Raw genomic sequence first — 20191 nt, 5'->3', positions numbered from 1 at the left:
ATCTGAAAACTTGCCTGTACATTTCACTCCAAGTTGCTGGCTGACCTGCTGAGTTCCTCCAGCAATTTCCTTTGTGCACAAGATTCCAGTATCTGCAGTTCCTTGTGTCTCACAGAGCCATCGAGTTGTACAGCATGGAAACAGGCCCTTTGGCCCAACTTGCCCATGCCAACCAAGATGTCCCAACTTCACTAGAGACAAGGAATGGGTGGCGTTTCTGAATGGACCGCGAGGGTCTCGACACAAAATGTCACCCATTCTTCTTTCGATGCTGCCTGTCCTGCTTAGTTACTCCAGCATTTTGTATCTATCTTGGGTTTAAACCAGCATCTGTTGTTCCATTGTAGACACAAAATGCTGGAGTAACTCAGCGGGACAGGCAGCATCTCTGGAAAGAAGGAATGGGTGACGTTTCGGGTCGAAACCCTTGCCTACCTTCGATTTAAACCAGCATCTGCAGTTCTTTCCTACTCATCTGTAGTTCCATCCTACACATCTCCCATCTACACGTCCCACCTGTTCATGTTTGGCCTATTTCCCGCTAAACCGTTCCTATCCATGTACCTGTCCAAAGGCCTTTTAAATGTTGTTATAGTATCTGCCTCAACATACTCCTCTGGCAACTCATTCCACCACCCTCTGTGTGAAAATGTTGCTCAGTTATAGGGGACCTGCAGACTGCCCTGGCTGGAGCAAGTGGGTCTGAAGAAGGGTCCTGCCCCCAAATGATACCCATCCATGTTATCCAAGGATGTTGTCTGACCTGCTGAGTTACTCCAGCATTTAGTGTCTTTTGTTAGTATGCCAACGTTGCCGTTCCTTGTTTCTACTGAGTAACTTATTTGGTAGTACACTCGTTTTTTAGCCTGCAGCCGTCGAAGCTAAGTGTGTTCTGTTGGTATGAAATATATCTACCTTTTTTTATATGTGCTTAAAAAAATTATGTAGCATTGCGTCTGTAAGTTCTGAGGATTATCACAATTTCCATCTGACATTTAAATTAGTGACCGTGCTTAAGGGAATAATAACATATTGGTGTATGTTATTATTCCCCTAAGCAGAGTATTAATCCATTTGTGAATCTGTTTTCCATTCAATCTGACGTCTGTTGAAAGCCTGTTTCAATGCTCACGGTTTTCTCTTTTGAATTTCACCTGAAGAGTATGGTAGAAAAAATGAATGAAATTTGAATCTCAATTTGAAGAGACATCTATCCTTAAATATCTTTGACTTAGTGTCTGGCCACATTCAATTTTTCCAACACCTTGACGTTTCATCACATGAAATAGCTTCAAATACAAAAGTGCCTGCATGACACTAGAAATATGTTGATTATGCAGAAAGTTACCTTTTGCAGCTTTATGTGTATCATGCCATTTTGCTCAGCAATAAATATTTGCACGAAGGAACTACAACTGGTGGTTTACACCAAAGATAGACATGATGCTGAAGTAACTCAGCGGGTCAGGCAGCATCTGTGGAGAAAAGGAATAGGTAAGGTTTCGGGACGGATCTGTTCTTCAGACTGGAAGATAGAGAAGGCCAGAACAAAACAGGGCTGACAACAGATGACCTCAGGAAGGGTGGAGTCCATAATGGCCCATTGTTGGCTGGGGAAGATGTGCTAAGGACAGAGATACAAGAATGCAAACAGTGGAACTGGTCGGGGGTGGGGAGAGAGGGGGGGGGCAGTCAGGGGGAAATGCAGGAATTACTTGAAATGAGAGAAATGAAAGTTCATACCACGGGGTTGTAAACCAATTGTTCCTCCAATGTACGTGTGGCCTCACTCTTGACAGTGGAGGAGGTTCAGGACAGAAAGGTCAGTGTGGGAAGCGGAGTTAAAATGTTTGGCAATGAGAGATCGCGTAGGCCAAGGTGGACTGAGCATAAGTGTTCAGCGAAACGATCACTAAGTCTACACTTGGTCTCGCCAATATATAGGAGCCCACTCCCAGGAGCACTGGATACAATAGACAAAAACATGCAAACTCCACACAGCACCCATGGTAAGGACTGAACCTTGCTTGCTGGCATTGTGGAGCAGCAGCTCCACCAGCTGAACCACGTTGCCGCCCATGTTTTTATGTACTTGTGAACCAGAATCCTGTAGTAGACTCGTGTCCAGAGCAACACGTAGATAGACTGCATGGTCCAGGGCAGGCAGGCTACAAATGTTCTGCCCCACTGAATAGCAGAACAGGCAGGAGGACTTGAAAAGTGAAATGATAGATTTAACTTGAGATAAAGCACGTGGGATTATTATAAATGCCACCAAAATATGGTGACTCGTGCAGGTGTGATATATGCAAAAATAATTTATCTGTCCAGTGTACACGTGACAATAAAACATCATTGATCCATAATCGTTAAATGAAAATGACTGTCACTTCCCGATAGATAACAGAGCTTTATTTGTCGTTCGGTACCGAAGTACCGAACGAAACTACATAGCAGTCATAGAAAAAAAAAGAACACAAGACACATAACCCCAACACAAACGTCCATCACAGTGACTCCAAACACCCCCTCACTGTGATGGAGGCAACAAAACTTCCACTCTCTTCCCCACGCCCACGGACAGACAGCTCATCCCCGACCGACCCGCACAGTCCCCGCACCGGGCGCTGAAACGTCTCGCGGCCGAACCGGGCGATGAAAGGCCCGCGACCAAGCCTTGCGCAGCTAAGTCCCGTGGTCGAGCCGCACCGGGTGATGTCAAGTCCGCAGCCGAGCCGCACCAGCGATGAAAAGCCCTGCAGCCGAGCTGCACCGGGCGATGTTAAGCCCCGCGGCGGAGCCGCACCGGGCGATGTTAAGTCCCGCAGCCGAGCCGCACCAGCGGTGAAAAGTCCCGCAGCCGAGCTGCACCGGGCGATGTTAAGCCCCGCAGCCGAGCTGCACCGGGCGATGTTAAGCCCCGCAGCCGAGCTGCACCGGGCGATGTTAAGCCCCGCAGCCGAGCTGCACCGGGCACTGTTAAGTCCAGCGGCCAAGCCGCACCGGGATGTAAAGTCCAGCGGCCAAGCCGCACCGGGATGTAAAGTCCAGCGGCCAAGCCGCACCGAGATGTAAAGTCCAGCGGCCAAGCCGCACCGGGCGATGTAAAGTCCAGCGGCCGAGCCGCAGCGGGCGATGTTAGGCCCCGCAGCCGAGCCGCACCCCGCGCCGTGAGGAAGAGAAAAGTTTCCCCCCCCCCACACCCACCCACCCACACCACCACCCCCTCCCACACATACACAACCAAAAAAATATATATAAAAACCATCCCAACACCGACACACAACAAAAAAAGGGAAAAAAAAGACGGACAGACTGCTAGTCAGCCGCTGCCGTTAGGCTCTGCTGGAAAACTTAAATCTTTGAGATTATAATGATAGTGCTTGCACAATAAAACAAGTTAATTTTGAAATGTCTTCACTAAATGGGACATTAGATCCATTCCCATCCACCCAGTGCCAACACATGTGGATAGGCTGAAGTTAAAATTTGTGCAATGTCTCTGCTACACTGCTGCCTTCTGCTCTTTGGCCTTTTGCATTTCGATAGATATATAAATTAAAGTCATAGTTACTCTGAGGACACAAAGTGCTGGAGTTACTCAGCGGTCAGCCAGCATCTCCAGAGAACATGGACGGGTAACGTTTTGGGTCGAGACCCTTCAGACTGAACAGGCAACAGTCTGAAGAAGGGAACTGACCTGAAATGTCACCTATCCATATTTTCCAGAGCTGCTTCCTGACCCACAGAGTTACTCCACCACTCTGTGTCCTTTTGACGAAACCAGCAATTGCAGTTCCTTGTTTACACTCATAGTTATCGTGAATCTGTTTATTTTATTCTCCCTTACCAGCGCCTACCTCCATTATAGCAATAACACCATCATTGCAGCAATAAATCACCCTCCTTCAGTGTGAACTGCCTTCTATTGAAAATCAAGAATATCCTTCAGTATTTTCTGATAATGGCAAGTTCTGAAATGCATTCTGCCAATACCCTCCCTGTCCTTGATTGTTTTTCAGCACGTAAATACTTAAAAATCAGATTGGAGTACTGACGTGTTAGTTATTGCACCACTTGGACTAAATTGATCATCGGTTCAGCTTTGACAATGTGTGTAGTGTATTTTTTCTCCTCATGGCTACAATCAAAGCTGCAACCAGTAGCTTTTCATAACAAGTGCACATCTTGCAGCACATGTAGGCATATGTTAAATTATGGTTTCCAGATGAAACCTAGGTGAAAAGCTGTTTTCCCAGAATATTTTTTTCTTGAGATATCTGATAAAAGCACTGTTAGGAGCTGTAAGCCCCTGTCAGTTGATTGTACGCTCAAATATTTTGTACTCCTTTATAAATTAGAATTTCTTAATCTAGTTGATAATCATGTGATATAAATGATGTGTTCACATATCTGAAAGGGCAATAGAGGAGGGGCAAAGTTTAAACTGGATGAACATTGTGAAACAATGGAAGGAGTAACAAATTTCACCCTGCGTATTGGATTCATTTCAGGACCTTTATTTATAGCCATGTCAAGGAAGTTAACCTACAACTGAATGTACAATGCTGCCAAGCTCCCTGTGAATTGGTGATAAAGATCTCATACGCAATGTGGCCATGACAAATGCAACATGCACGCACCAACAAGAAACATCATGAGGTCAAAAGTATAGACGGGATAACATCCAAGGAATGAAACTCGGTTTCACTGCGTAGGTTAAGAGATTGACGTGTGAAAAAGTAAAAGCAAGGTGGGACCCATGAAACATAGAAACATAGAAATTGGTGTGGGAGGAGGCCATTTGGCCCTTCGAGCCAGCACCGCCATTCATTGTGATCATGGCTGATCATCCACAATCAGTAAACCTGTACCTGCCTTCTCCCCACATCCCTTGATTCCACTAGCCCCTCGAACTCTATCTAACTCTTTTAAATTCATCCAGTGAATTGGCCTTCACTGCCTTCTGTGGCAGAGAATTCCACAAATTCACAACTCTCAACTATGATTGGACTTTTTGAGGTAATCCCAAACTCTGAGAAGGAAGTGCAGATACCAAAGATAGACACAAAGTTCTGGAGTAACTCAGTGAGTCAGACAGCATCGGTGGAGAAAAAGTTTTGGGTTGGAACCCCTCTTCAGATTGAAGAAGTGTTCTGACCTGAAATATCACCTATTCATTCTCTCCAGAGATGCTGTCTCTTTGAAGAGTTACTTCAGCACTTTGTGTTTATCTTTAATCCCTAACTTTGTTCTTTTCTGTTTCTAAAGTAATTTATCTTGTCATGGTTCCTTCAATTCTCACTCTATCACCAAAATGTTACCAACATTTTGTTTTTACTATTCTCATAAATGGATCTTTCCTTGGCCTGAATGAATTGTCAAACCTCTTGGCAATTTTGCACCAAACCAATAACTATCCTTTTGTGTTTGATCTGTTACCACATGCAAAGACTTACAGAAGCAAAATCATAACAGGAGTTTTGTACACTTTAACACCGATAGAAAACTATCTTTAAGTGTTCAGTGATGAGATAATTTGACAGTTACATTGGAGCAGACTAAAACCAGGCAGTGTGAGAGTCTTTTGAAGAGCTGTCTGTTAAATATTTATGGTCCACTGTCCCCATCCTTTCCCCCCAGAGATGCTGCCTGACCTGCTGAGTTACTCCAGCACCTTGTATAAACCAGCATCTGCAGTTTCTTGCTTTAACATTTTTTCTGTCTCCTTTCTCAGTTCTGACATTGGCTAAAGACATAAAACATAGACTGTTTCTCCTTCTGCATATTGCTATTTAGACCTGCTGTGTTTTTTCAGCATTTCCTATTTCTATTTGAGATTTCCAACATCTGCAGTTGTATTTGATTTGACATTTAGTAAGTTTGTTTTAGGTATTAGTGAGGAATTGGCTAGGATTGGAATAGGAATATCTCAAGGGCGAAACCAGATGAGTTAATATGGCAAAGATAGGCACAAAAAGCTGGAGTAACTCAGCAGGACAGGCAGCATCTTTGGAGAGAACGAATGGGTGATGTTTCAGGTCGAGACCCTTCAGACGCCCCAAAACGTCACCTATTCCTTCTCTCCAGTGATGCTGCCTGTCCCACTGGGTTACTCCAGCTTTTTGTGTCTATCTTTGGTTTAAACCAGCATCTGCAGTTCCTTCTTACACACGAGTTAATATGACAATTAAATATACTTACGGTCAAATTAAGCTTCATTGTCTGTGTGATGTAGTGATGTTGGTAAATCCATTGGACGTGTCCAGCCAGCTAGACTGTATACAAATAGACAAATTGTTGATTAATAGGCAAATTCTTGATTAGAACGGGTGCCAAGGGTTATGGGGAGAAGGCAGGAAAATTGGATTAGGAGGCAGAGATTAGCCATGATTGAATGGCGGAGTAGACTCGATGGGCCGAATGGCCTAATTCTACTCCTATAACGTGAACAAAAAAGAAAGACTGAGCCAAAATGCTCACAGTTCGAAATGGCTATTCCGCTGCAGGCAGAAAGAGTGGGCTACCAAAAGTTAGAAAATTTAATACTGAGTTTCAAAGGTGAGATATAAACATCTCTTGCCCAGAGTAGGGGAATCGAGGTCCAGAGAACATAGGTTCAAGGTGAAGGGGAAAAGATTTAATAGGAATCTGAGGGGTAACTTTTTCACACAAAGGGTGGTGGATGTGTGAAACAAGCTGCCAGAGGAGGCAGTTGAGGCTGGGACTACCCTAAAGTTTAAGAAACAGTTGGACACATAAATGGATAGGACAGGTTTGGAGGGATATGGACCAAGCGCAGGCAGGTGGGACTAGTGTAGCTGGGACATGTTGGCCGATGTGGGCAAGTTGGGCCGAAGGGCCTGTTTCCACACTGTATCACTCTATGACTCTTAAGTTAAATTTATATTTAAACAATTTTTTTTTCCTTAACTTGCTGCCTAAAACTAGCGTGTCTCTGCCCAGTGCTGATGAAGGATCCCAGAACTGAAATGACAACTGTTTCTCTTCCTGCAGATAGTGTGTAATTTGTATGTTTTTCCAGCATGTCCTGCCTTTATTTGAGATTTCCAGCATCTGTAGTTTTAAGATTTTCAGAATCAATAATTCTTGTTGAAAAATTCCATGTTAGACTTTTTTTCCCGGATATGAATGTAGAATTTGTCAGCTGTAGTGCTATCTCTATTTGCACAGACATCTTCCGCACTTTACTCTTGCTTGTTTAACCTGTTCAGTGCCACCCACGAGAATACATGGGTCATGGCCAAATAGTGAAAAGAAATTAACAGTGAACAGGTTAAGGATGAGTTTAAAGATGTAATCAGGTTGGGAATGGCAATTCATCAGATGCTTCAAACTTGTCCCACCCCAGTCATGCTTCCTCCTCCCTGATCTCATCAGGCAGAAGGACAGAGGTTTGAGAGCACTTACCAGCAGACTCGGGAACGGCTTCTTCCCGCAGTTATCGGGCTTCTGAATGGTACTTCAATAGCTAGGGTACTGCCCAATTCACCTCTACCCCATTGCGGATATTGGACTTTGTATATGTAACTGGTGCACCACAATGCTGTGAACTATATTCTACACTCTGTAGACCCATTGCTCTACCTATTGTTCTTGAGTTTGACCTGACTGTATTGATGTATGGTATGATCTGATCTGTTTGGATAGCATGCAAAACAAAGCTTTTTGCTGTACCTCGGTACAAGTGCCAATAATAAACCTCAACCTCAGAATCAGAATAACCTTTATTGTCATCCAAAAAAACAAGTCTTTTGGACGAAATTCCGTTACCCACAGACCAACAATAAGAGCAATAAAAATAAGCAATAACACACACAATCACAAACCAACACAAAACAAAAAAAAGAAACATTCATCACAGTGAGTTTCCTCCAGTCACCTCCTCACTGTGATGGAAGGCCAGAATGTCTTTTCTCTTCCCCTGCCGTCTTCTCCTGCAGTCAGACTGTTGGAGTTGCCACGTCGGGGCGGTCGGGGCTCCCGACATTGAAGCCCCCGCCGGGCAGAGAAAATCCCGCGGCCTGTTCCAGGCCGCGCCGGACGGAAATCTAATTTTGATGTATTTTTGATTTGATTGAAAGTAAAATGAAAAATCACTGTATATTTGTATATTTTGTAAGGCAGAGATTTGCAGAGCCTTGATGTGTTTGAGTGTCGGGGGGTTAAGGCAGGAGAATGGGTTTGAGAGAGAAAGATAGATAAGCCATGATTGAATGGTGGAATAAACTTGATGGGCTGAATAACCTAATTCTGCTCCAATAACGTACAAATTTATAATCTTAGGCGATCATACTCTCCGAATCTGGGATATAAAGACAGGAGGAGCCAAAATAATAATTCCTGCTCATCAAGCAGAGATCTTGACCTGTGACTGGAATAAATATGATCAGGTAAGAATGTAGGGTCCATTTAATTAAATAAAGCAATTGTACTTTGCTAGTTGCCAACATTGTTAGTCAAGATAGCAATATAAAATTGGTCTAAAGTATATGATTGTATTCTGTTTAACCCAGAACTTGATTGTTACTGGAGCAGTTGACTGCACTTTACGGTGTTGGGACCTGAGAAATATACGGCAGCCAATACATCACCTTGCTGGCCATTCCTATGCCATACGAAGAGTCAAAGTAAGTACATTTATTTTTGTTCTGCATACTCAAGTTCTGCATACATTTATTTTTGTTCTGCATACATTTATTTTTGTTCTGCATACTTTACCACGACAACTTGTCACTGATGAATGAATTTTTTAATGTAATTATGTGTACAGAGATTTGAGAATCATCAGCTAAAGAGATTTGGTTTATCTGAATGGTATGATGCTGATATTATGAGTTGTTTTCTCATTGCAGATTGTCACCAGTTTCTATTTTGTAAACATTAAGAGGTTGATCCTTTTGTACACTATGGGTTGCTTTAGACTATTATTTATTTTGAAATTATACACATGAACAGAAAGAGTATTACTGGAAGCAACAATAAATATAGCATTGTAAGAATTCCATATATGTGCTAATAGCCAGTTTTCCCTCAGACTTAAGATAGACACAAAATGCTGGAGTAACTCAGCGCAGACAGGCAGCATCTCTGGAGAGAAGGAATGGATGACGTATCGTGTCGAGATCTTTCTCCCACAGACTTGCTTTCCATTAACTCTCCGCAGATGCTTATTGACCTGTTGAGTTCTTCCAGCATTGTTTTTTTTCCAGGTACCAGCATCTGCAGTCTCTTTAGGTCTCCTTTTGCGAACAATGTTTATATATTTTATAGTTCCAAGACTTTAGCTTAGGGCAATATCAGTTTTAATATGTTTGGACCAAACATTCTCTATTTTGAACTCTTGAAGTACAGTTTCCCACGTGTGTTCAAAGAACTATTATATTTTGCTTTTATGACTTAAATGTTTTTATTAGCCTTTTCATTATTAACGCTGTTCCAAGAAATCTGATCTCTTTCTTGCCAACATTACATTACTCAGCATCTCGTAACTCCAAGATAGACACAAAATGCTGGAGGACCTCAGCAGGACGGGCAGCATCTCTGGAGAAGGAATCGGTGGCTCGACCCAAAACTTCACTCACTCCTTCTCTTCAGAGATGTTGCCTGCCCCACTGAGTTACTCCAGCATTTTGTGTCTGTCTTCGATTTTAAACTAGCATCTGCAGTTCTTTCCTACACAGCTCGTAACTCCAAATAGCACAAGTTTGTCCCAAGAATTAAAGACTACTTTTCCATTTGACATTGTTTTTCCAATTCTCATGAGACCCAACCATGGAGCTCTTTCTCATCTTCCAGCTAGAAGACGCAAGATAACTTAAACTTACACAGCACACTTTTCAGCTCAGAATATCAAGTTACTCAAGGGCCTTTCCCAGTTATGCAATTTTTAAGGCGACTGCCAGCGACTGTCAAAGTCGTAGCAGATCGCCAAAATCTTCTTTTACCCTACGACAATGACCACGACAATGCCGAGTCAGGTCGATACAAGTCACTTTTTTTGTGAAACTAGCACCTGGCTAAGAGATTACACCGTTTTCGGATACATTGCGAAATTCCCACGCTTACCTGACCGTCAAACTGTAGCCTCCAATCTACCTGTCAAATGTCAAGACGGTAAATAAATTGGAAAAACAAAACTATCTTCTGGTATCTTCAAATGCCGTTTCTTAATTTAATATTATGTGCTTCTAAATGCATCTGCGACAACCTAGCAAACCTGAGGACAGCATGCGACCACCCGCAATAAGCTACGATACCTGGCGACAAGCCAGCTGTCGCCGAGAAATTTCTATCTGGAAATTTTATCCACGACGCGCCGAGATCCGCTATGATTCATTGAAGACTCCTCACGATTATGCCCGCGACACCCCGGCAAATGTTCGGCAACAGCCTAGTCGCCGGCAGTCACCTTAAAATCGCCTGTGGGATAGGCCCTTCAGTCTTACGAAGTTATGAACTTGATATTCTGAGTTGTGAGCCGTGATGTGTAAATTTAAGTCATCTTGTGCCTTCTGGACAGAAAATGAGAATGAGCTGTGTGGTTGGGTCAGTTCTCAAGTTTTCCTCTCCCCTTACAACCAAATTTCTCTTTTGTCATTTTAACTAGAAATTATGATCAATAGCTTTTTTTAAATCAAAATTTGTTATTGGTATTGATTTATCATTATCATGTGGAGCGAGAGATAGAGTGGAAATCATCATTTTTGTTTCTCCTCATGTTGGGTCTTAACCCTGATGTTGTCCAGAACCATAGTCTAGAAACTCCATTCTTTAAAAAAAAAAGAAAATTTGCACCACCTTTGGAGTAACTTTTTTACACAAAGCCTGGTGATGGTATAATAATAATAATAATAATACATTACATTTATATAGCGCTTTTCATATACTCAAAGACGCTTTACAGGGATTTAGAGAACATAGGGAAGTGAATAAATAGATAAATAAGTAAACGAACAGAGAAAGGAGACAGAGGGTGGGGTGACCTTCAGTGGTTGAAGGCAGTACTGAATAGGTGAGACTTCAGTGATGTTTTGAATGTGGTGAGTGTGGAGGAGTCTCTGACGGTTTGAGGTAGTGAGTTCCATAGGGTGGGAGCAGCGATGGAGAAAGCCCTGTCCCCCCATGATCTGAGTTTGGTCCGGATGTGGGGGGATAGGAGATTGGCAGCAGCAGAGCAGAGGGTGCAGGTGGGAGTGTGCCTGTGGAGGAGGTCGGTCAGGTAGGATGGGGCCAGGTTATGGAGGGCTTTGTAGGTCATGAGGAGGATTTTGTACTGGATTCTCTGGGGGATGGGGAGCCAGTGGAGTTTGTAAAGGACGGGGGTGATATGGTCACGGATCGGGGTGTGGGTGAGTAGACGGGCAGCGGAGTTTTGAATGTATTGAAGTTTACTGATGATTTTTGAGGGTGCGCCATAGAGGAGGCTGTTGCAGTAGTCCAGACGGGAGGTGATGAAGGCGTGGATGAGGGTTTCTGCAGCTGTGGAGGAGAGGCATGGACGGAGACGGGCAATGTTTTTGAGGTGGAAGAAGGCTGTCTTTGTGATGTGTTTGATGTGTTTGTCGAAGGAGAGGGTCGAAGATCGAGCTATCGGAGGTAGTAGTTGAGGCAGGTACTATCTCAACGTTTAAGAAACATTTAGACAGGTACATGGATAGGATAGGTTTAGAGGGATATGGACCAAACGCAGGCGGGTGGGATTATTGTATATGGGACATGTTGGTCGGCATGGGCAGGTTGGGCCTAAGGGCCTGTTTACATGTTGTAAGACTGGGATGCATATTATGTCAAATGCTAAGTAATGGTCCCTTTATCCTGTCTTAATGATGTGACTGAACTCCAGCATTAGAATAAAATATTCCTATTATCTACTCAAGGAAATTTAAAGGCAAATTACGCGAACATATTTGAAAATTTCAAAAATAATGGAAAGTCAAAGTTCAATTTGTGCTAATTAATGAAGTTGTTAATCATAATGGAATATCAAGAGCATTTGTGCCAGAAATGTATACACTATTCCACAGTATGCTGAGGTGTTACAGTACTCTTGGTCTGCCAGTATAGTTTAGTTTAGAGATACAGCGTGGAAACAGGTCCTTTGGCCCATCGAGACCAGCGATTCCCGTACATTAACACAAACCTACACACACTAGGGACAATTTACACTTATACCAGGACTGTGGGAGGAAACCAAAGATTTCGGAGAAAACCCACGCACGTCACTGGGAGAATATCCAAACTCCGTACAGACAGCACCCATAGTTGGGATCGAACCCAGGTCTCCAGCGCTGGAAGGAGAACCCAGGTCTCCAGCGCTGAACACTTATACTGTGAACTCTTTAAAAATACATCTACTTGCGGTGTGCTGAGAACCCAGTGTGTACTCCTAACCTCTCTCTAGTATACCCATCCAGTGCCAGGACCCCAGCACAAATTCCTGCATTGCCTGCTAATACATGTTTCTTTGTTGGGAACTTGGTGTTAAACCCCCGTTTACTGTTAGTGCTCCCTCAGCAATGAATCACATGGTTGGTGTGGAGGGGTTGCCTGTGAGAGCTGGTATCGTGCAGGCAGACAGCAGTTCAACATTGTGAGCCATTGCTGGGGAATGCTGTGCAGGCAAACAAGGAGATGAGGCAGAGGTTCCTTTCAAGTCATGAAATTATGCGTAAAATCATGAGCGGAATAGATCGGGTAGATGCCAAAGTCTTGCCCAGAGTAGTTGAATCGAGGACAAGAGGACATAAGTTTAAGGTGAAGGGGAAAGGATTTAATAGGAATAGACAATAGACAATAGGTGCAGGAGTAGGCCATTCGGGGTAGGCCAATCTGAGGGGTAACCTTTTCACACAAAGGGTGGTGGGTGTATGGAACAAGCTGTCAGAGGGGGTAGTTGAGGCAGGGGATATCCCAACGTTTATGAAACAGTTAGACAGGTACATGGATAGGACAGGTTTGGACGGATACGGGCCAAACGCTGGCAGTTAGGACTAGTGTAGATGGGACATGATGGCCGGTATGGGTAAGTTGGACCAAAAGCCTGTTTCCACGCTGTATCACTCTATGACTCATAGAAACATAGAAAACAGGTGCAGGAGTAGGCCATTCGGCCCTTCAAGCCAGCACCGCCATTCAATATGATCATGGCTGATCATTCAAAATCAGTATCCCGTTGCCCCGACTCATAGAGGAAATGACGAGAAATGACTGTAGGACCTGCGCAATATTAAAATATAGAGCACCTGCAGTCAGTCCCCATGCAGTGACCAGCCTGCAGCACGGAGCCACACATCTCAGTGCTGAATGACCGCACTACTCATCTAGACTGGCCATGGTCAGCAACACCTACCTGCCACCTCCCCTCAAACCTGTCAGCCGCTTCTCTGCACTGAGCCACGGGTGATTCATTGCTGCAGAAGCACAGCAGAGGACAGGGATTTGCCACACCGTCCTGCGCAGCAGAGTGGGGAAGGCAGGGGTCAGCACTAGGCTCCCAGCTGAGCAAGTGCAAACTGTATGGTGCTTTCAAAACATTAGCGCTAACAATGATGCATCACGCAACTGGTAATGCAATAATTTGCCTTTTCAACACCAGTTCCACAAGCATTCTTGTTTGTATTATTACATTGTGTGTGTTTAGTGAGGTACCAGTGTACAATCCCAGGATATATGGGCATCACTTCCAATGATGGCTAAGTGTTGCTACTTTCACAGAGAGAGTGATGGATCTTGGATATGGCTCGAGGGAAGAAAGGAAGAGATAAGGAATTTCAAAGCATGAATGCATTTTTCATGGATTGTAATGGAACATTTTTCAAAGCAATTTTTCTCTCCAGTGGTTTATCATGTTCAATGTATGAATAAACTAATATATTTTATAGCTCTACAGTTTTAATCCTGCAGAGGGAAAAGTACAGCTGAAATATCAACAAATTAAGAATTTTAGATGTAAAAAGCTTAAATATTGCAGGATAAAATTGTGTACATAAGTTTTAAATGTCAGCAATTTCAAAAATATTGCAACATTACACTAATAGTGGTGTTTCCCTTTGCAGTTTTCTCCCTTCCATGCAAACATATTAGCATCCTGCTCGTATGATTTCAGTGTCAGGTAAGTGACATTAGTTTTTTTCTTCATCTATTTTCTTCTTCCCTCACTCCAATCCCAATTCAGCCCTCTTCAGTGAAAGCGATGGCAATTTGCTTGAATTATGGTCATCGGCTTTTGTTAGTATTTGCTTCTTTGCTTATGGATGAGATTTCTGATTTTTTGATGAACACCTCAAGTTAAAATTAAATTTCGAAAAGCATTTTAGGACATTGTTGCAAGCAATATTTTGCTCCTTTGTGATTTTCATGGAGGGAATCTAAGGATACCTGAGCACAGCAGTAAAGTTACGGGTCAATGCCTGACCTTTTGATTTTAGTTTTTAGTTTTAGAAATACAGCGCGGAAACAGGCCCTTTGGCCCACCGAGTCCGTACCGACCAGCGATCCCCGAACATTAACACTACCTTCCACACACTAGGGACAATTTTTACACTTACACCAAGCCAATTAACCTACAAACCTGTACGTCTTTGGAGTGTGGGAGGAAACCGAAGATCTTGGAGAAAACCCACACGCTCACAGGGAGAATGTACAAACTCAGCACAGACAAGCACCCGTAGTCAGGATCGAACCGGGGTCTCTGGCGCTGTATGGCCGTAGCTCTACCGCTGCGCCACCCTGCCGTCCTTAATCATATGATCCCAAAATCATATGATCTGGAGACTAGTTTGAATCTCACCATGGCAATTAGAGAATTTGGATTCAAGTAAATATATTTGGAATCAAAAGCTAGTCTCAGTAATAATATCTGTGAAGGAAATGTCTCCTCCTTGCCTGCTCTGACCTATGAGTGACCCCAGGCAAAACTAAGTGGCTGGCTTTTTAATGGGTCAATAACAGGTTCAAAGAATATCACTGGGTAATTTTAAAGTGTAAATTGATAGTTTCTTGATTAATTAATATGTCTATGGTTATGGGGAGAAGGCAGGAGAATGGGGTTGAAAGGGAAATATAGATCAGCCATGATTGAATGGCGGAGCAGACTCTATATGCCTTTTGGCCTAATTCTGCTCCTATGTCTCATGAACTTATGAATATCCAAGGATGAATGCTGGCATGTTTTGTGAACAGATAAAATATATCAAATATTTTTAACCTTGCATCCTTAAATGTATGTATTTAAAATGTTAAATATGTATGTACTTTATACCTCAGAGAAAGGATGCTAATGTATTTATGTGTGAGATACCTTTAACAGTGAAATGAGAACATTATATATTGGGCTGGAATGCTCTGGTCCAGAATCTCTCTCTGCAGCCTGCCGTGTCCACATTGGCCAGTTTGGCTGGGCATCAACAATCCCACTACAGCCCTCTACAGCCATTGTCAAGATGGCAGCAGATCCTTGGGTAGCTCAGAGAGAAAACTTGCCTCCACAATGCCTTTGATAGCCAGCAAAGGTGGGAACGGGCTTTTCACATGTAAAAGCTGGAGTGGTGTTGACAGGTTTTAACTGTTTCCAACATTAACAAATATTTGAAAAATGTTGGAATAGATAATTAAAATTAAAAAATTGTATGAAATAAAAATGAAGTTAACTGAAAACATAAATAATTAACATTTTAAAGTGACATACTTTTTATGTAAATCCCCATTGAAATAATTGGTATCTCATGTTCTGCACTGACAAAGGGGCAATTTTCTCAGCATAATCTTGAGTCAGTCTTCAGCTCAGCTCTGTCAGTAACTGAACAATCGGAGTGGCTGGCAGTGGTTGGCATGATTAGACTGTCTTTGTTCTGTTACGTTGGAAACAAGATTACTAAAGAATGATTTGTGCACAATCAACATCTTCCAAATGGACTGATTTAGGAACTGTGATGTATGCAAGGATAATACACCATTTGGATAAAGATAAATAATCTGATCCATGTCCTAATGGTCTAACTCAGTAGGTCAGGTCCTGTTCTCTCTCCAGTTACCCTCTTTCCTTTAATGAACATAAAATCTCTTTGGATTTTCCTTCTTATTATCTGCCACAGCTAGCTCCCGCCACCATTTTGTCCTTATTTCCTTTGTAAGCATGCTCCTCAGTTCCCAAATCTCTGGAGATGAACTTGATCCCAGTTGCCTATACCTGTCCAATGCTGCTTCCTTTTTCCTGACCAGAGCCTCAACGTCTCTTGTTATCCAAGCTTCCTTTCTCCCACCTGCCTTGCCCTTCACTCTAACAGGAACATGCAAGCGCTGAATGTCTGTCATCACACTTTTGAATGCATCCCAGATTCTGGCCCCTTTAACCCCAAACAACCTTCTCCAATCAACTTTAGCAATTTCCTGTCTAATAACATCAAAGTTGGCCTTGGCCCAATTTAGAATTTTAACTTGTGGACCTACCCTGTCTTTATCCATAACTATAGTGTAGGCTAATTGGCTTTATAAAATTGTAAACTGCCCCTGGTGTGTGTAGGATTGTGTTAGTGTCCGAGGATCAATGGTCGGCGTGGTCTCGGTGGGCCTGTTTCTGCGATGTAACTAAACTAAACTGAACTCGACTATTTTAGGGCTAATAGAACAGTGGTCCTTGGGGCCAAAAGTCACTTCAGTTGCTTGCCCTTCCTAATTTCCTAAGATTAAATTAAGCTTTGCGCTTTCCCTTTTGCATATTGGCTGAGGAAATCTTTGTGAAAACATTTGATAAATTCCACCCTGTCTAAGCCCGTGGCACAATGACAGTTGCAGTTTATATTGGGGAAAGTTAAAATCCCCTACTATGACAACCTTATTAGTCCTTCAGCTGCCTGCAATCTCCCAGCATATTTGTTCTTCTAATTCCCATTAGTTACTTGGGGGCCAACAAGATGAAAATCCCCTTTTTATTTCTCAGCTCCACCCATATAGCCTCATTCAGAGGTCAGAAATTTCATTTAGACAATTACTAAAGATTAGGAAAAGAGTATGAAATTAACATCTTTTCCAGCTTTCACAGACCCTTTGAAATACTTCAGAGTTTTATCTTCTGAAGACTATTCTTTGCATGAAGTACAGTTTCCTGAAATCATTTATGATTGTTGTTTGATGATTTATATGTATGCAATCTTGATATTCTACATGGGGTCCTACTCTGAGGCATAACTTATGATAAGATGCTACATAAATTCACTTCCATGTATCAGCACAAAAGTGACTGGAACTGTGACCCAAAAAAAACAAATATTGTAGAAGTTTTGCATCGAAGTGGAGCGAAGCTAGATGTAAAACAGGACATTGGAACCAGTTCTGGGAGAGGTGGGACCAGTACAAACAGGACGGTCTGCACCTGAGCTGGAATGGAACCAATGTCCTAGGGGAAGTGTTTGCTAGTGCTGTCGGGGAGGATTTAAACTAATGTGGCAGGGGGATGGGAGCAGGAGCAGAGAGACAGAGGGGTGTAAAATGAGGGTAGAAGCAACAGGTAGCAAGGTGAAAAGTAAAAGTGGTAGGCAGACAAATCCAGGGCAAAAATCAAAAAGGGCCACTTTTCAACATAATTGCATAAGGGGTAAGAGAGTTGTAAAAACAAGCCTGAAGGCTTTGTGTCTCAATGCAAGGAGTATACGTAATAACGTGGATGAATTAAATATGGAGATAGTTATTAATGATTATGATATAGTTGGGATTACGGAGACATGGCTCCAGGGTGACCAAGGCTGGGAGCTCAACATCCAGGGATATTCTATATTCAGGCGGGATAGACAGAAAGGAAAAGGAGGTGGGGTAGCGTTACTGGTTAGAGAGGAGATTAAAGCAGTGGAAAGGAAGGACATTAGCTTGGAGGAAGTGGAATCGATATGGGTAGAGCTACGAAACACTAAGGGGCAGAAAACGCTAGTGGGAGTTGTGTACAGGCCACCTAACAGCAGTAGTGAGGTTGGGGATGGCATCAAACAGGAAATTAGAAATGCATGCACTAAAGGTGCAGCAGTTATAATGGGTGACTTCAATCTACATATAGATTGGGTGAACCAAACTGGCAGGGGTGCTGAGGAAGAGGATTTCTTGGAATGTTTGAGAGATGGTTTTCTAAACCAACATGTCGAGGAACCAACGAGAGAACAGGCCATTCTAGACTGGGTATTGAGTAATGAGGAAGGGTTAGTTAGCAGTCTTGTTGTGCGAGGCCCCTTGGGCTAGAGTGATCATAATATGGTAGAGTTCTTCATTAGGATGGAGAGTGACAGTCGATTCAGAAACAAGTGTTCTGAACTTAAAGAAAGGTAACTTTGAGGGTATGAAGCGTGAATTGTCCAAGATAGACTGGCGATTGATGCTGAAAGGGTTGACGGTGGACATGCAATGGAAGGCATTTAAAGGTCGCATGGATGAACTACAACAAGTGTTCATCCCAGTTTGGCAAAAGAACAAACCAGGAAAGGTAGTGCATCCGTGGCTAACAAGGGAAATCAAGGATAGTATTAAAACAAAAGATGAAGCATACAGATTAGCCAGAAAAAGTAGCATACCAGAGGACTGGGAGAAATTCAGAGTCCAGCAGAGGAGGACAAAGGGCTTAATTAGGAAAGGGAAAATAGACTATGAGGGAAAACTGGCAAGGAACATAAAAACAGACAGCAAAAGCTTTTATAGATATGTCAAGAGAAAAAGATTAGTTAAGGCAAATGTAGGTCCCTTGCAGTCGGAAACAGGTGAATTGATCATAGGGAACAAGGAGATGGCAGACCAATTGAACAAATACTTTGGTTCTGTCTTCACTAAGGAAGACATAAACCGTCTGCCGGAAATAGCAGGGGACCGGTGGTCTAATGAGATGAAGGAACTGAGGCAAATCCAGGTTAGTCGGGAAGTGGTGTTAGGTAAATTAAATGGATTAAAGGCAGATAAATCCCCAGGGCCAGATAGGCTGCATCCCAGAGTGCTTAAGGAAGTAGCCTCAGAAATAGTGGATGCATTAGTGATAATTTTTCAAAACTCTTTAGATTCTGGAGTAGTTCCTGAGGACTGGAGGGTAGCTAATGTAACCCCACTTTTTAAAAAGGGAGGGAGAGAGAAAACGGGGAATTATAGACCAGTTAGCCTAACATCGGTAGTGGGGAAAATGCTAGAGTCAGTTATTAAAGATGTGATAGCATCACATTTGGAAAGTGGTGAAATCATCGGACAAAGTCAGCATGGATTTACCAAAGGCAAATCATGTCTGACGAATCTTATAGAATTTTTCGAGGATGTAACTAGTAGAGTGGATAAGGGAGAACCAGTCGATGTGTTATATCTGGACTTTCAGAAGGCCTTCGACAAGGTCCCACATAGGAGATTGGTGTACAAACTTAAAGCACACGGTATTGAGGGTTCAGTTTTGAGGTGGATAGAAAATTGGTTGGCGGACAGGAAGCAAAGAGTAGGAATAAACGGGTCCTTTTCGGAATGGCAGGCAGTGACTAGTGGGGTACCGCAAGGCTCAGTGCTGGGATCCCAGTTATTTACAGTGTATATTAATGATTTGGACGAGGGAATTGAATGCAACATCTCTAAGTTTGCGGATGACACGAAGCTGGGTGGCAGTGTTAGCTGCGAGGAGGATGCTAGGAGGCTGCAGAGTGACTTGGATAGATTAGGCGAGTGGGCAAATGCATGGCAGATGCAATATAATGTGGATAAATGTGAGGTTATCCACTTTGGCGGCAAGAACAGGAAAGCAGAGTATTACCTGAATGGTGACCGATTGGGAGAAGGGGAGATGCAACGTAACCTGGGTGTCATGGTGCACCAGTCATTGAAAGCAAGCATGCAGGTGCAGCAGGCAGTGAAGAGAGCGGATGGTATGTTGGCATTCATAGCAAGAGGATTTGAGTTTAGGAGCAGGGAGGTTCTGCTGCAGTTGTACAGGGCCTTGGTGAGACCGCACCTGGAGTATTGTGTGCAGTTTTGGTCTCCTAACCTGAGGAAAGACGTTCTTGCCTTAGAGGGAGTACAGAGAAGGTTCACCAGATTAATCCCTGGGATGGCGGGACTTGCATATGAGGAAAGACTGGATAGACTGGGCTTGTACTCGCTGGAATTTAGAAGACTGAGGGGGGATCTTATAGAAACATATAAAATTCTTAAGGGGTTGGAGAGGCTA

General features: G+C 43.1%; 1 protein-coding gene across 2 annotated transcripts in view; it reads left to right on the top strand.

The window, feature by feature from the left end:
* The window catches only part of pex7 (peroxisomal biogenesis factor 7), a 64733-nt gene that overhangs the window by 23892 nt on the left and 20650 nt on the right, over nucleotides 1-20191 (top strand). For both annotated transcript variants that reach the window (XM_078400211.1, XM_078400212.1), the window contains 3 exons: nucleotides 8308-8414; nucleotides 8538-8651; nucleotides 14079-14134. In XM_078400211.1, the coding sequence (XP_078256337.1) occupies nucleotides 8308-8414; nucleotides 8538-8651; nucleotides 14079-14134 (277 nt within the window). The remainder of the gene's footprint in view (nucleotides 1-8307; nucleotides 8415-8537; nucleotides 8652-14078; nucleotides 14135-20191) is intronic.

Source organism: Rhinoraja longicauda, chromosome 5, assembly GCF_053455715.1.
Source record: "Rhinoraja longicauda isolate Sanriku21f chromosome 5, sRhiLon1.1, whole genome shotgun sequence".
Taxonomy (NCBI): Eukaryota; Metazoa; Chordata; class Chondrichthyes; order Rajiformes; family Arhynchobatidae; genus Rhinoraja; species Rhinoraja longicauda.
This window is presented reverse-complemented; position numbering and strand designations above follow the sequence as displayed.